Source organism: Poecilia formosa, unplaced genomic scaffold (genome assembly GCF_000485575.1).
Source record: "Poecilia formosa unplaced genomic scaffold, Poecilia_formosa-5.1.2 Scaffold62, whole genome shotgun sequence".
NCBI classification, from domain to species: domain Eukaryota; kingdom Metazoa; phylum Chordata; class Actinopteri; order Cyprinodontiformes; family Poeciliidae; genus Poecilia; species Poecilia formosa.
The window spans coordinates 785046-804468 of record NW_006800001.1 but is presented as its reverse complement, the minus strand read 5'-3'; the positions used below and the strand labels follow the sequence as shown (position 1 = coordinate 804468).

General features: G+C 39.5%; 2 protein-coding genes across 4 annotated transcripts; both read right to left on the bottom strand.

Moving 5' to 3' along the window:
* Positions 1 to 510: 510 nt before the first annotated feature.
* On the bottom strand, positions 511 to 5169 carry trim107 (tripartite motif containing 107). Of its 2 annotated transcripts, XM_007554210.2 has the most exons (3): positions 4693 to 4782; positions 2940 to 2988; positions 511 to 2772 (listed from the first exon to the last, which is right to left on the bottom strand). In XM_007554210.2, the coding sequence occupies exon 3, from the start codon at positions 2751 to 2753 to the stop codon at positions 1236 to 1238; it is 1518 nt and encodes a 505-aa protein (XP_007554272.1). In that variant the 5' UTR covers positions 2754 to 2772; positions 2940 to 2988; positions 4693 to 4782; the 3' UTR covers positions 511 to 1235. The 2 variants fall into 2 exon arrangements, with proteins under 2 accessions (XP_007554272.1, XP_007554271.1); XM_007554209.2 differs by lacking the exon at positions 2940 to 2988 and having other exon boundaries at positions 4693 to 5169.
* A 1947-nt stretch (positions 5170 to 7116) lies between these two features.
* LOC103139536 (phosphatidate phosphatase LPIN2) lies at positions 7117 to 18714 on the bottom strand. Of its 2 annotated transcripts, none has more exons than XM_007554208.2 (20): positions 18618 to 18714; positions 14087 to 14287; positions 13907 to 14002; positions 13568 to 13806; positions 13104 to 13205; positions 12913 to 13009; positions 12060 to 12813; positions 11872 to 11965; positions 11342 to 11520; positions 11140 to 11233; positions 10985 to 11054; positions 10733 to 10825; positions 10475 to 10524; positions 9834 to 9960; positions 9588 to 9736; positions 8682 to 8768; positions 8344 to 8496; positions 8026 to 8140; positions 7677 to 7780; positions 7117 to 7561 (listed from the first exon to the last, which is right to left on the bottom strand). In XM_007554208.2, exons 2-20 carry the CDS (start codon positions 14276 to 14278, stop codon positions 7411 to 7413), a joined length of 2946 nt encoding a protein of 981 aa, XP_007554270.1. In that variant the 5' UTR covers positions 14279 to 14287; positions 18618 to 18714; the 3' UTR covers positions 7117 to 7410. The 2 variants fall into 2 exon arrangements, with proteins under 2 accessions (XP_007554270.1, XP_016527995.1); XM_016672509.1 differs by lacking the exon at positions 18618 to 18714 and adding an exon at positions 15341 to 15646.
* Positions 18715 to 19423: the final 709 nt, after the last annotated feature.

The window sequence follows — 19423 nt, the reverse complement described above, 5'->3', positions numbered from 1 at the left end:
CCCCCAGAAAAAAGTTGTTTTTTTTGTTCTTCACAGAAATATAAAAAAAAATGGGGCCCTGTCAATTACAAAATTAATCACATCATGTTTTTTTTAAATAGTTTTTAGCAGTAAAAATTCAATGATACCACTCTGGTTCAGATAAACTCAATATATTGTAACAGCAGGTGTGAAGGTGGGGAGGCCCCAATTAAATTTTTTGTCATGGGCCCCAAGATTCCTGGCAGCGCCCCTGAATGCAATATTATTGAAAAGTTAATTATCCCAGTTACAAAATTCACCAAATGAAACCCATTATATAGACAAGTTTGAATACCAAGTGTTGCTTACAATTTACCGAAAAGATACTTAGGAAGCCTGCCCCTCGGTTTAAATTCAAATTCAAAAACAAAAATACTTTATTGATCCCAAAGGGAAATTTAATTTCTTAGGGTATAGTAATTGGGAAAACAAAAAACTCCATAAGGTGCTACTTTGATTAGAAAAGAAAATGAAGGAACAACACCAAAGCAAAATTTGGTTGTGTTTTTTTTATTGCTAAAATACATTAAAAACACTACACATAAGCAACAAAACAACTCCTAAATTATTTATGTAAACTGAAGGGATCTCACAATCTTGCACAGTAATCAAATTCTCAGTCACAGATATTTATATACCAAATGATTTTGCTTTATCTGTTTCTTTTTCTTGCTGATTTCTTTTTACAGATGACAATATGATTCTTCATCACTGCAGTGGCAGTATATCTGGGTCTCGAGAATGTGGCACGAAAGAATCTGACAATAACAGTGGTTAGCTTCGCTATGATATGTGGCCCAAGTGTACCAGAGTGGCTCTGTCATCTTTGGTTACAAGTCAAAGCTGCAACTTTGACTAAGACTGAGCGGTCAGAGGTCCAATTAATTTACACAAAATGTTTTGGTACCATATTTATGCTTTTCGGTACATTACATCCTGCCATTTCACCTTCATCTGACAAAAAACATATCACCAATTTGCTGAAAAATTGTTTCCAATAAGATAAAAAAAAAAGGTGCAAACACCATGTTGTGCACACAAACAGGTTGTTGAAATTGATGGAAGATCAATTGTGAAAGTAGCCCTATAATATCACATATCAGTCTTAGAAAAGCTTCTAATTATGTAATTACAGAAATCTTTTCTCAACTTTTGTTTTTGTGGATAAAGTTACCTAGCTGTTTCTCCTGCGTGCCAATGTTGAAAACTTCTGTTTATGAGCAAATTGTGACTCTGCCCTTGGGGTGTCCTGACATCATCCTATAGGCAAGGTGTACCGCTTCACTCAGATTGGCCTTAAAGGTGTAGATATGCGTCTTCCCACTGGTGGGGCTGATGTTGTAGAAGCTCAACCTGTGCGTCTTGAAGCTCAGCTTGACCTCAAGCCTGCGGGACACTGTGGTTTTCTTTAGCGGCACGCTGTGACCTTGCTCAAAAGCAGTTAGCAGGTTATCAAACCACATCAGACACCAGGAGCTCTGGCTGCTTTCCAGGGCGGATGGCATCCCACTGCGTGGCAGCTTCCCACTGTAGCACATGCCGATGATCCATGGAGAACCTTCGAGCTCCACCTCCCAGGAGTGTTCGCCTTCCGAGAAGCTTTGTGCGCTGAGTACCTGGTAAAAGCTGGTGAACCTCTGAGGTGAGGACGTGTAGGATCGCTTCACGGTGCTGAATGTTACCGTTTTCAGGTCCTCTGACAGAATGAGATTAGGATGAGCTGTTTCTGGGTCAAAGGTCAGCTCTGAAGGGTTGAAGGTGTTTCGAAGGGAGCGCTGAGTCTCTCCAAGTTGTTCCCTCAGGACAGTGTTCATGTCTTCCAGTTTGGGACAGACATGTGCAAAGTTGACCTTTGCTTCAACAAAGTCTTCGTCCTCTCTCAGTGGTTTTTCTAGCGCCTCTGCAATGTTGGCATTTAGACTTTGAAGCTCATCGCTAAATGCTTTTTCATCCTCTTCGGTCAGCAGGGATTCAGCTGTAAGCACAGTGTGCCTCAGCTGCTTCGCCAGCTCAGACGTTTGACCGACTCGAGCGCGGATGCTTTCTTCACCTGGGCCTAACTCCTTCTCGACCATCTGCATCACCTGGTCACTGTAGCTCTGCAGGGAGTCCTTCATCTGCCCCAGCAACCTGGATATTTTCTCTCTTAACTGAGAATTAGAAGTTGTCACCTGAAGCTCCCACTCCTTTTCTCTCATCAGAACACCTTCTGCGATCTCTAGTTTGATGTGTAACTCTGTGACTTGAGATGCCAGTTTAAACTTGGGCTCATCCATTTCCGTTTTGCCTTTGCTGCTGATTTTTGCTGTTGTCGGATTAAAGGGAATGTCTCTGAGTCCAGAGCCAGTCTCACAGCCTCTGTTTGTCTTGTTTTCTTCTCCATGGTATTGGCTTTCTCCAACTGACTCATCCAAAGCAGAATTACACATTATCTTGGATGTTACATGGACGACAGCAGGAAGGTCTTCAGGGGCAAAACCTTTCTCAGAAGTGACTTTGTGGGTCTCTGTGAGTTTGCACATTTGTACGTTTTTCACAAGAGCAGCGGTTCCTTGGTACTCAGCCTGACATTCTGGACACCTGTGTTGGTCAAGGCCTTCTTCCATGGTCTTAAGGCAGGGAAAGCAATAGGTGTGACCACAGGGAAGAGAAATGGGCTCAGAGAACAGCTGCAGGCATATGGGACATGTGAGCTTATTTGCAGAAAAGCTTACTCCTTCAGACACAGACATGATGGTGGGGACAGGAAACCTTTAGGGAAATACAAAGTTTAAATCAAACACATGCCTATGTATAAATGGAAATCTAAATGTCATGACAGAAGATTAAAGAAAAAGTATTTACAAATTCACTGACAATATATGACCCTATAAGGAGTCAAAAGGAATATTTCAATTTGGGTGAAATCTGTTACTCACGACCAAAGATGTATAAGTGATTGATTCGGTCTGCAAGGAGCTGGCACATCTAGAACAGAGATGGTATGATAAGTTAGATGTTGTATCATGGGCATTTAGGCAGTCAGTCAAAGTTTAATTAAAGGTCACCCAACATGGCACAGGCTCTACAGATTCAACAGATGACATTAACAGCACCAGATTTAGTTTGATGGAGTTCATTTAATGGTTATGCACAACACCTTTTCGTCTAACTGGATATATGGCTGACATGAGGGGCATACAGATGTCACACAGGCTCGATGTTGGAGCCAAGCTGTACTTGAGGACACTTGAGGTAATTTCACTACATACCGATATGTCTTCTAAACAAATCTCCAAAGTTCCAGTCCAAAAACTGTTGAGATGTCCAAAATCAAGGATGTTATAAAATGTCTTCCAGGTGAACAAGGAGAAAACCTTGACTTTTTTATTATGTTCTGAATGAGTTGGTTTCCCAAGTTTAAAAAAATCTTTCGTCTTTCAGCATACATAACGACTTAGGTTATGTATTCCTCTCATGATTAGCATTTTGGAGCTTGTTGAAAGTTTTTGACTATATTTTACATGTCATTCCTTTGCGGGTCTCTGGAAAACAGTTCAAAGTTCTGGAGTGGCGACAAACCACAATGTTTCTGCCCTTCTTCAGCCTTATGATGCCACCGTAATCCACTAGAATTCTGGGAAAGACAAGTCCTGCCTGATCAGGGCCTGTTTTCCCTAAATCAATCAGAAACAGAGACTTTGCAGCTGTAGTCCCTACACTCAGGCCTTTTATCTACACTTTGTGGACTCTTGGATTTGTTCAAGAAGCAACCGCTTAGACAAACATTACGAGAAAGCATTACATCTTAATTGGTTTTACATGATTGCAGATTAAATTTTTACTACTTTTAGTTGACAAATTTTGTTTTTTGCCTTCAATGCTATTTCTGTATTTTGGACACATTATCATGTTTATGTTAAAAGGCATGATAACAGTGTTGTTACTGCCGGTGGCAGTAACAACAGTTTATTTAACTTTATAGACATAAAATTTATTTACTTTGTGTCTGGTGACCTTTACTCCCTCTGACTAACTCGATTAATTGTGAAATATTGCTCGACTTGATGCATATGCTCTCTAGTGCTATTCTAGATGTGTCAGCTCCTTAGGGCTGTTTTACACTCTCTAGCTAAGTCTTCTGTATTTATTTATAGGCAAAATTTAAATATAACTTCTTTTAAAAATAGCAAACTGTCTCCTGAATGTTTTTTTAAATGCATCTATTCCCAAATTAACTCAAATTTAAAGATGAAAATTTTATGTCGTCTAAAGTAAACACTATCTTGCACACAAGTCATGGTGACCGATTATAAAACATGACTAAGCACAAAAGTAATAGCCGCAGTAAAGTTGCTAGAATTAAAAGGACAGTGTGTGTAGGCTGCATTAATGTGACCTACTATGGAGGGAAATTGAAACAGTAACCAAATGCGTCTTTACATGTTTCAAATGGACATGTAAAGCCCTGCGTGTTGTTTATTTTACAGGGCGGGTTTCACTTAAGTTTCGACTTCCGGGGAACAGGAATAACCCAAACGACACAAGTTTCTTCAACGTGTTGAACCAGTCCAGCTGCAAGGAACTGTTCAGCTTCAGCAAGTAGCGGTATTACATTTTATAGGCGCTTAATCAACAGCTAGATATAATCTTGAAGAGAATAAATGATAGAAAACAGCGGTGAAAACGTACCTGCTGGCACTTTTCTCTCTGATGCCCGCTTCTTCCTGATTAAGAAGGTAAAAACAAGCGAGACGCACTGACGCGTTTATGACTGCGTCGATCATAAACACCTTCATCGTCTCCGGATCTGGATCAGGTGCAGCATGTTGGAACACGACACGCGTCTAAAATTACTTCATTTTATATTTGCGCAATCTTATTCATTTAGCCTACCTTTTTTTTCCCTCCCCCTCCGTGTATGCTATTATCAACTACTTGTACTATACTTGTATTTTTCAAGAATGCAGTAAATTGCAAACACCGTGAAGAACTGCATCGACGCTTTTTTTCGCCCTTAATTTTGGGTCATTTTAAAATGGTTTATACAAGTTGCACAAAAGATGGTCTTTATTTCGACCTTCGTGATGGTTATATATGATACAGAAATACTGAACATCTGAAATAAGCTAAATATGAGACACTGCAACAGACTTCTCATTTATTAGCTATAACTGGGGCAGTACTCAATTTAAATTTCTGCTTTTTCTTTTAATTTTGGTATTTACATGTACATCTTAGAAAAATGGCTACATGGGACATCTGTTTCCTCTATTTGACTAGACATCTCAAAGCAATGCAACCAAAAACAGTATTTCACTGTGAAGAACTGTCTTCACTTTAAAGATTGCCATATAGGCCTACTCGTTTTTCCACAAATCTTACCATCATGGTGGTTTTGGATCTTTGTTGCTATTAAGTGTGATCAGACGAAATGTGAATTGCAAAATTAACAAAAGGAAACAGGAAATATTGAAATAAATCTTTTGTCATGTGTGGCTACCCACAAGAAAGACACTGTTCCTGTCAATGTTTTATTACATAAAAAAAACTGTTTTGATTATAAAGTGCTTGAAACGACATGTGTGGTGAGTTGGCGCTGTCTAAATAAACAGATTTGAATTCAATTTGCATAAAGCAGCAAGGATACTGCTGCATGTAAGATTGTATTGAAATCAACCCATACTGAACTTATCAGAAACTTCTGAAAGCTTCAGGAAACCCCCCAAAAAATGAAATAAGTGCCCAAGAAATCTTCCAAAGAGTGTTCAACTAACATATGAGTTTACCACCAGTGCAGAGCTTCATCCTTAGACACACCAATGTGTTTTCAAGCAGAGTAGCAATGTGTCACTATTCAAACAATAAAAATCAAGTGGCTCAGGGATCAGAACTTTAAATATTAGATATCTAAAATTACCCAGATCTTATTCGTATTGACCCTTTGCATACATTTAGATGCGTTTCTCAACAAGATATTGAAACTAAAGAAAGTGGTTTATTTTTGGATCAAAACTTTAAATATTTAGACTCATTAAAAAATAAAAAAAAAGACCCAGATCCAATTCATATTCACCCTTCGCATATATTCAGATGTGTTTGCCAACAAGTCATTCAAACTAGTTAAAGTGGTTCGTTTTTAACTTTTGTGTCCCGTAGAAACAGCTGATGCAAAGATCTAACACCTGTAAAGCTGAAACATTTCTGAAACAAAATACGTCTGTTCATCTTAAAACCTTTGACCACTATCGTATTTGCAATAAATGCATTAAAAAAACCCCCCCAAAAAACAAGGACATTCAGTAATAGGTTCCCCCAAGTACAGCAAGAACACTATCTCCACTTCAAAGTCTTGATTAAAAACATTTGTATATCATCAGCAACAACAACAAAAAAATGTTTATAAGCGGTTTTATTTCAAGTAAAATGTATTTACTCTAAAAACATAAGTACACAACTACAATGTGCGAAACATAGATTGTTTAAAATTCTTTCACATTTGTTGTACATTTGATTTACAGAACAAAACTACTCAATTTTAGATCAGCTGGACAATAAAATACGCTAAATAATAAATATGTATGACATTACCATTAACAGTTTACAGCCAGAATCTGCAAGAATGTGGATGCTTGCAGATGCTCGTTTGTGTAGTGTACAATTTGTGCCATTACGAACTTGGCATGAAACAATGACCTAGCGTCACAATAATCAGACTCAATGGTCCTTCTGCATGACATAAAATTCTAATGGTGCATAACCTTTAGTTTTGGACGAGTTTAAAATATTGCTTTTTGTCCAAAGGATTTTGTTCTCTCCAGTAAAGTGCAAATTCAAAGCTGTAACAGATAATCACAAACAGACTCATAAACTCAATGAGATCAAACAGATCTTACGATTAAGATTAATTTGATATGCATATTTAAGCAGTTTTTGGTTTCTTGGTAGAATGAGCTATAAAACTCCATATGCTATGTAGACCAATGAATTCATACACACACACACACACACACACACACACACACACACATAGATGGTTCAAGTAAGGCAAATTATCACTGAGTCATCCCTACAATTTAGGCATTACTTGGTGTGTTTTTTAAAGTCGAGTTCTTCTCTGTGTCATTTTCAATACGATTCATAAGATAATATGTTGAATAGGATTTATAATTATTAAAACATGTAGAGACGGGAGAAATATCTTGAAAAACTAAAAATGCTCAAGCTATTAATTATTCAGTGGCTTTGACTCGAAATAGTTTAATTGGAATCTATCCGAGTGTAGTATTAAAACTCAACAACTACTTCTTTATGTTCTTATCAAAGGTGGTTGTCCTGGGAAAAATCTGAGAATTGATATCTGTTTTGCACATATGTGCAAAGGGCTTAGACACAATATTGGAAGTTGGTCTATGTCAGTATGCTCATGTCCAGTTCGGGCAGAGGATCCTTCCAGTAAGAGAAGCTACTGTATTCAGGACAGACCAAAATTGCAGCGTTATTTGTCTCGGCAGACACCACGGGGAAGAAATGCTCGACCAATCCAGTCAGGTGGTTATACCTGCAGAAAAAACACACACGCAACCAGGAGCTCAGAAATCCGACTAATCTTCATGTACGTATGACGGCAAGTTACAAAAAAATCATTTCCATTTAATTGCTTGGTTTTTACTTACGAAGACTTGTTGCCTTTATTCATTTCTTGGATAAGCTCTCCTTTTGGGTTGACTGTAAATATTTTACTCTCAGACACTCCCACCTTCTTATAGGCAAAAACATCCTGCAAACGCATCAGAGATGAGCTTTATTGCAGAGGTTCACATAACTTTAGTCTTATTTCTTTACCAGAAAAAAGTTTTAACCAATAAACTTAATATTTTAGCTACCCTTTTTTTTTTTTTTCGAAGTATGCAAGAGTCTGTCTAACAAAGTGATTAAATGTAAACCACTCAACCACAGCTCCTCACGTCCTAAGAGGTATGGATATTATGTAAGACTTTGGAGTCAGTCTTCAGTATTGCTTACATTAGTCCTGTTGCCAAAAGCCGCGTAGAAAGGCTGTTTGTGTGATCCGAACAAGTCCCTGACGTCACTAAGACAGGCGATCTTAAAAACTTCTGGCTTCTTCTCAATCACCTCCCTGCAAAAGTTGATGTCCACAGTCATCCATTGTAAAGACAGTTAGATAATGAACTTATATGCAATATTTTGTGAAATGTTTTGAAAAAACATGAAAATAACCACTATGGCTACTATTTTAAGAGGGTGTCGATACACAGTTATAAATTCGGTCTCTTGAATGGGGAATACAGACCCTCCTGCGAGGATTTGAGCCACTGTTACCTGTGTAGTGCTGAAAAGAGGCTGCTGGGAGCCAGCAGCACAGGGCCTTTAGGAAGAACCGTGCCTTGGTCGTTGACCCACTTTAAGTAGTCTTTGGTGATAGTAGCCATGCCGATAGCCCTCGCTGAACAGTACAGGAACTTGTATCCGTTTCTGCAAAGAAACGAACAACCAAAACGGCGTTTTACAAAATCAGTTATTACATTTGATCAAAAACACACAATGTATCATGCATTTTCGATTGTTCAAATAGCAGGATGCACAACAAAAAGACAAGAAAATCTGACAGGTTGAGTTCCATTCAGGTGTCATCTACGAAGGAGCAGCATTTCACATACTTGTGTATTTTGTGATAAAGTTTGGCGATTCCCTTGTGTGTCCAGTCTTTTCCAAACTGAGGCAGGATATGACCAAGCGCATCAGATCTAGAAGAGACAGAGTGGCGCTTAAAGCAGAATTAAAAAAAAAAAAAAAAAAAAAAAAACTTTTTGTCATTAAAAAAAAATAAATAAATAAAAAGAACAAAACAGAAAAGGATTACAATAAGGTCGTAAATTCTAAAGGATGTTTTCATTAATATTTTAGGTTAATATCACCACTTGTGCATCATGTGATTTGTGTCACATGATGCATGTGCAAAAATGTGATGAAAATGACACAAAAGTTATAGTGTTTGTTTAATGGGATTAAGGATGTGGGATTCTGTGTTCTTTTGAGTGAGGATGGGTGGTCTTTACTTTGGTCATGATGTTACCGTCGTATTTTATTTTGTTTCCATATTTAAGGATCAACAGACTGGAGATGAAAATTTCACACCAGTGGTCAAATATTTATCAACTAAAATAGCAAAAAAGTTGAGAGGCTGTCAGCAGCAGGAGCCACTTCAAGCATTCACTAAGTATGGTATGAGATTCTTTAATAACGTAGACAGAGCGTCTGCACAGTTTAAACGTAAGATTTAGTAGTGATATTACTGGATTATTATTGTGACGTTTAAGAAGCGCTTGTCATTTTTGGCTCAGGAAAGCATGTCAGATACTTGACATTGATGCTGGAGAATTTTCCCAATATGTCCAAAGAAATCTTTGGCAGCCTGGCTTGTCTGGACGTCACATTTCATTTATTGCAGAATCAGAGATGTAGAAAGGTGACGCTTACCTAAGGAAACTTAGCTTTCTACAGAATTAAACACGCAAAGCAATGTGATGATTTTATAGCAAGAAACCGTGTTTAACGTGGCCTACTTGGTGATTGTTCCATCAATGTCTGATATGATGACCCGGTCGTTCCAGTTCCACAGATAGATGGCAGCTTCACAGCGACAGGTGCCCTGATATTGTGATGTAACACTGAATACCACTTTATTGGCTCCTTCACGCAGATTTAGACTATCCTGGTGAAAGAAGATCAGAGAGACACACATCATAGCACAAAAAGATCTTATCTAAATATGTTTGATGTTTGCAGGCAAAGAGTCAGGGTTGTCCTACTATCTCCTTGGAAGTGAGACGTAGTGATTTGCGGTACATGTGGCTGAAGGACATGGACATGGTTTCTGAAGAAAGACTGGGAGCTTTTTGTCGGAGCCCTACAGCTTCAGTGTTATCCAGTGTGGCTCTGGGAAAACAACAAAGGAAAGTCACTGTTTGTGTTCATCCGCCTCTAAAAACGTCTTATTCACAGTAGTGACTTACAGTGCGTGCCTCGCAAATAAGTTAACATTTGCAACTGTACAGTGCCTTGAAATTCAAACGCATTTAACATTTCCACCACTTTATTCAAACACAATTGTCATTATGTATATAATTTGGTTGCAAAAATATCCCACTATTAAAATTTTCCTTTTCAGATACATAGTAATGTGAAAAAGTGAAAGAAGTGTGGATGAAATTAGACGGAAGTCCACACAACGCTGAAGATATTTGGGTGTGTGAGCAACTAAAGCAGCCAGTAAAGATTAACATAGACACGCAAGGAATCCTCTTTAGGGTTTCCCTCCGCTACCAACGTCATGCGGTAGTGAAACAGATGTGCAACAGCAGGACTTGCTAGAACAACACCAGCTGGAACACGGGACGCAAGGTTTCCTGGGGGAAGGATTATTTAATCACTTGGTAATGAGGTGACTTACTGGACTGGGGAGGAAACACTTGCCAGTTGCTCCTCCTTTAATTGTTGTTGCTGAAGAGAAAAGAGCAGTCAGCATCCAGCACCATTATGTCTTACATGAAAAATATTCTTCAACTAGAAAGGACACACCTTTCCATGATTAATCAGTCAGTGTAGGCTGATGTATAACATTTCTTCCCATTACCCATCACATAAGTATATATATATATATATATATATATATATATATATATATATATGTGAGGACCTGAGCAGCTACCTTGTTGTTGTCCATTTCTCTGCGTCTCCATGAGAACCACCAGCGGCCAGGCTTTTTGGACATCTTGTCCTTCACCAGCTTCTCTACTGTACTCTTATGTATAAGACACAGAGAAAGAAAATTATCCTTTCTATCTTACAATTTTATAAAATTGTAAGATATCCTATAACTATAAATAAGGTGCGCTTAATGTTTGAATTTTAAAATACATTTTTAAGACTTTAGTGGTCGGGTTTCAAAAAACTACAATACCGTTGGTAGGTTTTTCTGGAACGCCGTCACGGACAGGATCATTGGAGCAGCCACTCCCCAGTTGTAATAGCTGCAAAAAAGTGTAAAAGCTGATGAGCAACAATGGAAATAAGGACTTTAGCCTGGAAGCTGATCAACTTTTTTTTTCCACTCACTTAGAATTTATGCAAATGACTAGACTTGGATCCTCAATGATTCCTGGGTTGTTGATAAAATCCTGATATGTCACAAGGTGCTCTGTGAACTTTTCTGAAGCAAAATGAAAAACAAACAAAATAAATAAGTACAAAATAAATAATAATAATAATGATCAAATACACACTTTCTCCAACCTGACACTGGATCAATCACTCCTACCTTTGGTAATCTGGCTGGTGTCTCCTACTTTCCCACAAAGGGACATGCTGACGTCCATGACGTAAGAAGAATCAGACAGGTACTCTGTTCCACTGTCCACTGCTCCAATGTCCACTAACTGAGGCGAATGGCTACCTAAGCCCTGTTCAGCAAATTGAGTTAACGCTCCCTCTGCCTCTCTGTGGACAGGCAACAGTGAGTAATTTAGGTTCAGCATTTGCTATTATTTCAAGTTACTGTGTCAGAATTACTGGCTTGTTACATAGTTCCAACACTGAACACCCATACAGCTAATGGCAAATTAGAAACATATCTGCTCATAGCTTTATTGTCTTTATTGCATACAAATTTGCAATAAAGGCCTGAAATAATGGCACGTGTTATTTTTTGCCAAATCACTTTAGGTAAAAATGACTCAGGCCATTATTTTAGGAAGGTGACAAAATATTATTTTTCTGTCCAGAAAATATGTAGCAATTCAAGGTTGGAACTTGACAAAAATGTGTCTAGTGTGTCAGAAAACATCTCACGTTTTGGGGAAATAAAGCTCCGCCACCTCCGGGTCCAGAGTGTTCAGGTCTTCCAGGTAAATATCCGACGAGCCTCCAGGATGAATCTGTTTACCTACGACACAGTCACGCAGCACCGTGAGGAACAAATCCACCTCAGGCTTCTGACATTAACCTAAAGAATTAACTTAATCGCTCAAATGCTTCACTTTTTTTCTCGTCCTGTTGCTCCAGTTTGGAGGATGCTTCGGAGGATTTCGCCACGTCACTCCCAGTGTCCGCGTCGGCAGCTTGTGCTGCAGTCGTCGCTGCGGCTGAGCTTTCGGGTGATTCATCGGTCGCTCCGAGTATGGTGTCGTCATCTTCTCCTCCGGCGCTGGGCACCAATCCTCCATCAGGAGCAGAAGGTGTAGAATCCAATTCTCTCTGCTCAGATGAGGGAGAATCCGATTCTCTCTGCTCAGTTGAGACACTTTCTTGCTGCGGATCTTTTGGTCCTCCACTATCCTGGCCTGATTCTTGGAGTGTGCATTCTGCCATCTTTTTTATCAGCTCTTCTGTTTTGCTCAAAGTTCCATTTTCAGAAACTCCTTCAGCAACAGAACTGACTTTTTCAGCGCCTTCTTGGCTTTTGTTGAAACAAGTGCCAATCTTCTCAGAAGATGACTCTTTTTCCTCCTTCTCTTCCACCGTAAACTCAGAATCTACTTCAGTGGAAGAAACGCACGACATGAAGACGTCGTGGGAGGAAAGTTCGTCGTCAAAGTTCTTCGGAGATGAAGAGCTGGTTTGCTGAGCGCTGCTGTCTAAACAAACTGAGTCCGCCGTCGGCTGTGGCTTCACGCAGCCGATTATCTCGGAAGGCGTGACCTCGTCGCCAAGGTCAAAGGAGTCCTGTCTCTCAATGGGGAAGAAGTGAGACGTGGCCTTCAGCTCTCCTGGTGCGTTCTCTGGGTCACAGGGCTGCGAAAAACAGGACAACCGCGTGTCAGCGGGTTGAACTCCAACCACAGCACAGGTATGACGTAAATGCGCTGCTCTGTCTGTGTCGGTGTGTTTCACCGTGGGAAATCCTCCCCAGTTCCACTGCATTTGGGGCTCAGACAAATCCGGGGCTTCGTCCAGAAGCTCGGAGTCGATTTTAGGAGAATCCGCCCGACTCAAGAAAACAATGGAAAGACACACAGGGGATTCTCAAAACCGAAGAACGAACAAGAATGTTTGTTTAACAGAAAGTAAAAAGCTTTTCTCACTTCTCTGGGAGCTCTTCGTCTGAAAGTGGATGAGTGTCTCTGTCCTGTGTGGCCCCCAGTTCCTCATCTGGCTCCTCAGACATCGAGTAGTACACTGATTTACTAACACGCAAAATGAAAAACGTTAAAGATTTAACAACTTTGTTCGCCTCGATCTGGGATTAAAGTCAACGTTAGATCCTGGTTCCCCTACACCGAACTCCAATCTTCTTTCACCGAAACATCAAGTGTAGCACGACTACAATCGGGTTAAAACTCACAGCCGCAACTTTCCACCAATAAATAAAGAATTATTCAAAACTTCATAATGAGCTGTTTGAGCAGGGTTGTCCAAAGAAAGCTTCTAGTCTTTAAGGCAAACATGCAAGCCCCTTCTTAAGTTTTGTCTCTGCAATAAATAAAAATTTTTCTAACTTAAATTCGATTACTTATTTATTTAACATCTGCACGTTTTACTGTCTGACCTGGTCAGCAGTAGTGTAGATGAAGGACTCTCCCGCTGAGCAGCGTCAGAGTCTTTCGTGCTCGGCTCCTCTTTGTCTCTTTCTTCTGACGAAGAGTTGGTTTCGTCCCTCTGCTGAGTATCATAACGCACGTGCCTCCGCCGCCGCTTCTTCTTGCGGGCTCCGGATCCCTCGGCGATCACATCCGTGTCCTCGGGGACCTCCAGAGGAATTGGGGAGGTGCACAGATGGGCTGGGACCTAACACGGAGAGAAGTAGGAAAGAAAAACAAAAACTACTTTATTTGACGACATGAAAGTGTGATTTAGCTAAAGCGGTCTCTGACGTAGTTCAGCTTACCTCCATGTTTTCTTCTTCCTCCACAAAGAAAGCCTCGCCATTATCTCCGAGCTTCATATGCAGGTCGACCGATTCTCCGTTTACCTCGATGTCGACCTAAAAATCACAACATACAGTTCAATGAGAGACGACGGAATATTTAGGCAAAGAATAAGGTATTTAAAAAATAAAAATACTCACAATTTTCTCTTTGGAGCGCAACACGCCGAGCTTCCCAAAGCGGACGTGAAACGGCGAACACTGGTAAGAACCGTCAGGCTGCCGCACCACGATGACATCGATCCCACCGGTCAGGGTGGCCGGGTTCAAGCCGCGGTACAGCTCCTTCACTGTGACAAACACGGTCTCTGCTAGCTGGCCCACAATGTTCATGGTCTGTGACTACAAAAAATAAACGAGAAGAAAAACAAGAAGTGAGAGCTTTTAGGCAGACCGAGTGCCACGATGAAGAAAGAAACAGTTTCCTGCTCTGCTCTTTGGTAAATGCTGCGGTCTGTACCTGGTTAGCTGTGTTTCTGTCTGCTGAATCACACAAGTAGAAAAAAAAATTACCAGCAACAAAGTTCCAACCTGCAGAGTTCATTCCAAACAGCACAATGTCCTGCAAGCTGGTTCTTCTATTGCTTTGTGTAAGGCATATTGACCTTTACATCAGGTCTTTGTGACTAATGGTCTGAAGGTCAACAAACACGAATTAAGGTGCGATCCTGTGAAAAGATGTAATTGTTTGTCTTTGCAAGACAACAGAATCTGCTGACGTAATTTTCTTGGTCCATCAACTTGATTATGTAAAAGTGTTCACCAGGCAGGGCTCTAGTGTACACAAACACATGGGTCGGTTTCGAAGACGTGAAGACAACACGTTGGTGAAATTCAAAAGTAATTGTTGTAACATTGGCTTTTCTCACCAAACAAGCCAAACGAATCCAACTGTTACCAGCTTCAAAAAGACAAAGCAGAACTTGACTTTTGACCTTCAAGGTGGACAGTCCACTTTCAAGTGACAGTCCATTGCTAGACTGTCAAGTTAGCTTTCAAGCTATTTAAAACCAAGCATGAAATTAGGCTTCCTAGATGCAATAATTTCAGGGGGGTACCTAAACTCTTGATCATGAAAAGTAACCCCTGAGTGGAGAATTTTCTCTAATGGAGAATCCCAGCAGCCTTTTGGAAATCACACAGTTAAAATAAGGATCTACACTTGAAGATGACTGATTTAGTAATTCTTGGCAAGATAACAGCTAATAGAAAATACTAATCATCAAAATGATTTCCTATGCTTTTTTAATAAAGGAACCTTGTCTTAAAGTCACTGTTTTTACTCCTTGTAGGCTTTAAAGAGAAATCTGTAATAGCTGAAACAGTACTTACAAAAAACAAGAGATCAGAGATTATTTCCACTAATCTGGAGCAGATCCTGAGTCTAAGTCTTACCCAGAGAGAAGGATGCAGGTGTTCCCTCCCAATCCAGCCAGGTTGCCCTGACCGCCTCTCCGCCATAAGCTTTTCCACTTTATGAACTCACAAACTGTCTCAGGAAATGTTGCCACCATGTTCATCTGAGGATCCTCAGAATCTTGTTTCTCATTCTGCTCCACTGCCTCGCAACGCTGATGACGCGCAGCGTGTCTCTGTGAATGTCGGCCTACATACTGGCAGGTCGGACACCTTAGAGACAAAGTTCTGAAAGTCCGCAGAGCTGAGCTAAACTGGATCATAAGAGACGACAACGCTCTACTCCTTTCTGTTCTGTGGTAAAAATACATATATACAGTGATCTGTGAGAGAGTCCTAGTATATTCATACACACACACACACACGCGCGCGCACGCACGCACACACACACCCACACACCCACACGCACACACACACAGTCGCCTCACATGACAGCTAGACCAGCAGTTTCTGAAAGCCTCTGATGAGCTTTTCAAACGCGCTCACACACATTCTGGTCGCAACCACAGCTCTCTGGGCCGTCAAAGACCAGGGGGACTCTCCAGCAGATATGCTGTCTCACAGAAAGAGTTTCGCATTAGGATGGATATCTCTGCCCAAGTTGCCTAGAGAAGTCGACAGAACGGTAGGCCTCTGAGGAAAACAGCAGCAGATGAGGAGATGAGATGAGGTCGTACACACAACCGCAACTCCGGCCGATCATGTGGCTGCGCAATAGAAACACGACTACAAGTTTAGCTCACCGCCTCATTCGTCAGAAATAACTTAAAGTGATAGTTGATTGTTATAACCAGGTCGGGTGTGGTGTACTGTGAAAGCAATAAAAGAAACCCCGAGGAAACAGTCGCAGTTATAAATCCAATATTGAGTTCGCATGATTCTGTCAGGAATTTTCCAAAAGGTGCATTTGCTGGAGTTTTTTATTCACTTCTCAGAGGAAATCAGCTGGATATTGTATTGCAAAGCTGCAGCTATCGATCACTGTTTTACACTTCTTTTTGTCCGATTTACAGAGCCTTGAAAACATTTTAGTTTTTTTTAGCATTGCGTTAAATTACAACCAAAATCTTATCACAGACCAACATAAAGTACAGCATAACAATAAACTGAAAGGAAAATGATGCCTGGTTTTCAAAGGATTGTCCAATCAAAACAACTCTAAAAAGTTAAAAAAAAAAAAAAAATTCAATGCAACCGATTGCTTTCAAAAGTCACTTAATAAGTAAAGTTCAAAATGGAATGTGTAATTTAACCTCAATATGAATGCAGCTTGTCAGTGAAGGCCTCAGAGGGTTGTTAGTGAACAAACAGCATCATGACCAAGGAGCGCCTTGGTTGAAACATTGTTGAAATGTTTCTAAGGGTACGAATCATTTATTGTTCATTCATTGTTCATTCATGTTCACTTTAGGAGCAAAGTCTCAACATTGTCTTGTGTTTTTACAAATGAACTACTTGGTTTAGTTTAAGAAAACAAAAACATAATCATCACTGTCGATTAGAATAAGACAGTCATTGTTTCAACATAAAGTATCAACATTTTTGGCGATTACTGCATGATGCAATACATTACAGAGCATTAAAACAAAACAGATTATGTCACAATTTAAAAAATAAATAAATAAAAAAGTTCTCCCAAAAGTGTGGCAAAAGCAACACAGATGTTGCTTGGGGTGCCTTTTGCATTCCACAAGAAACATTTATAACTATTAACAGCTAGAAATGAGTCTTTCAAAAGCATTAGTCTCTCTAGTTTAAATACAAAATTCTCCAGACAGACACAAATTGGTGAATAATTTGAGAACTCCCAAAACAAATTAAACAGAGGGTTGTGAACTAAGAACAAGCACCGGTGTCTACTTACTGTATTTACATCTGAAATTAGAGCGCAGACCTGGAAATATCCTCAAATCTGTGGATGTCGGAAAACCACAGGGATATGTAAATTGCCGTCCTAAGAGAGAAGCTAACCACTACCACCGACAATTTTCCTATTTGCATTTACCGTCCAATTCCTGGTTGGGCGGTACTGTGAGTGTGTGAACATTTTAATCAGGTACAAAACTTCTGTAGTGAACATTTCTATTACCGAAGCTAATAGTACATTTTTTACCTAAAGGTAGACAGGTTGGGGGGAAAAAATCCCCATGGCTCCAACAATAAACAACAAATATCAGGGAAGATTTCTAAATGTTGGATAAACATGTACAAAAACTTTTATTCCCACATTAAACTGTATTACTCGATCGCCTAGAAAGACACCATGAACGTTTCCTTTTATTGACTGCTGAATTGTGAATTAGTGCACTTAGGGTCAGATGCTTTATAATCCAGGTATTACTTTAGACTTAAGGATTGTGGGTTCCATGTTAGAGGTAGTAATACAACAACAACAAAAAAACTTATTACACCATGATTATCTAATATCCACAAAAGCCTAATGTTTTAAGATAAGATTTACAATCCTCATACAACCTTAAGTTAAAAACTCGAGTTTCCCACTTATTGGATTATCCAACTTCTTTTTCTTCTCCCCTCTCCCCCCGGAGAAACTATTATCTATTAAATCAATGACTCAATCTTATTCAAAATTGATTCAATTAATTTCAAATTCAAAAATACTTTAGTGAATCCGCACAAAATGTAAATAATTTAATCAATAAATTTAATTTAGAGGCTACTACTATTTCAATTAACAACATTTCAAAAAATAAAAATATAACATAGCTAAAAAAAAAATTTAATTAAACAGAGACGCTTTCCCATTAGACGACAAAATGGGTAACTTTAAAGGTCACCATATACTTTATCTGAAGCCGAACGTCAAACGAAAGGGACTTTGGATGAAGTTTGTGGGAGCCTTAACATAAGGATGCAACAGAAAACTTAGCTTCCGCGACTATGCTACATGTCTTACTCAGGCACTGAGTAACTTAACTACTTCACTCCATTCATTCATAGCCTACAGAAAAATAAAAATAACACGTTCTCTTCAACGAAGCGCTAAACTTTCCCCCTGAACGTCATTCAGTTCACTTCGATTAAAAACAGAATTCCGACAGAGATGAATCACCTCCATTTACTACTTTTATGAAAAACTTGAGAGAGCGCGGTAGAGAGAACAGCAAAACTTTACAAACTGACAAAAACTACTACAGCTCACTCGGCTGTAGCACTCCACGTGTTTTACATTTGTTACACTTTTCATACAACACCTTTTATCGGCGTTAAAAGATGAGATAAAAAGACAACTCACCTTTCGGGCTTCTCCTCACTCTGACACAACGACCATCTTCCAACTGTACAACGCATGCGCGTTCTCAAGTCCCCTTCAGTAAGCCAATCAGAAACTCGAGGGTTAAAACTGGTCCGCCTTTAATGTAAACAGTAAACAATACGTGAAACAAGGTCTAACGCACAACAAGAAACCTCTTCAGCTATTACAAAAGACAAATAATACAAATAATCTTCATTGTTTTTGCATTTCCTTTCATCTTTCTGTTTTACTTAAATATTCCATCTGCCTTTGCCTGTCAGTCGATGTCTAAGATCATCAGACAAATTCCAATATCACAACCTACCCTCTTTAATTAGATAGGTAGATGATGTGAAAATAGAATTGCCATCATGTCACGCGTGATTAAGCACATGTTCTTTTGTTTCATATCACTAAATATCATATCACCTGTCTGACAAACATTAGGAGGGCCAAAAGATCTGAGAAGCCTAAACACCACACCTAATCTGAAGATATTCAATAACAGATGAGTAAGAAAGTAATTGTTTCTATCAGCCAAGAAAGGATTACTAACCCATTTATAAGGCTTTGGGGTGCAGTGAATCAAATGAAAGTCATAATCCACAAATAAAGAAAACTTACACTTTGTTATCATTCCTATTGTTGCAATTGTTCTCACCAACTAGTTATTAGTTTGGGGGCAATTACTTAAAATAGGGCCAGGGTGTGAAATATTTACCTCTTGTCATTTTAATTTAATATTAATCTGTTTGACCGTCTGGAACGTTGAAGTACGGGGGAGTCAAAAGGTCAATACACCTTTT

Coding starts and splice junctions, on each gene's coding strand:
- trim107 (XM_007554209.2), bottom strand. CDS start 4,799: ATGAAGGTGTTTATGATCGACGCAGTCATAAACGCGTCAGTGCGTCTC. Junction 2,773..4,692: donor AGAGAGAAAAGTGCCAGCAG/GTACGTTTTCAC, acceptor ATTTCCCTAAAG/GTTTCCTGTCCCCACCATCA.
- LOC103139536 (XM_016672509.1), bottom strand. CDS start 15,406: ATGGCGGAGAGGCGGTCAGGGCAACCTGGCTGGATTGGGAGGGAACAC. Junction 14,003..14,086: donor TGCGCTCCAAAGAGAAAATT/GTGAGTATTTTT, acceptor TGTGATTTTTAG/GTCGACATCGAGGTAAACGG. Junction 7,562..7,676: donor AATAAAGGCAACAAGTCTTC/GTAAGTAAAAAC, acceptor TTTTTTCTGCAG/GTATAACCACCTGACTGGAT.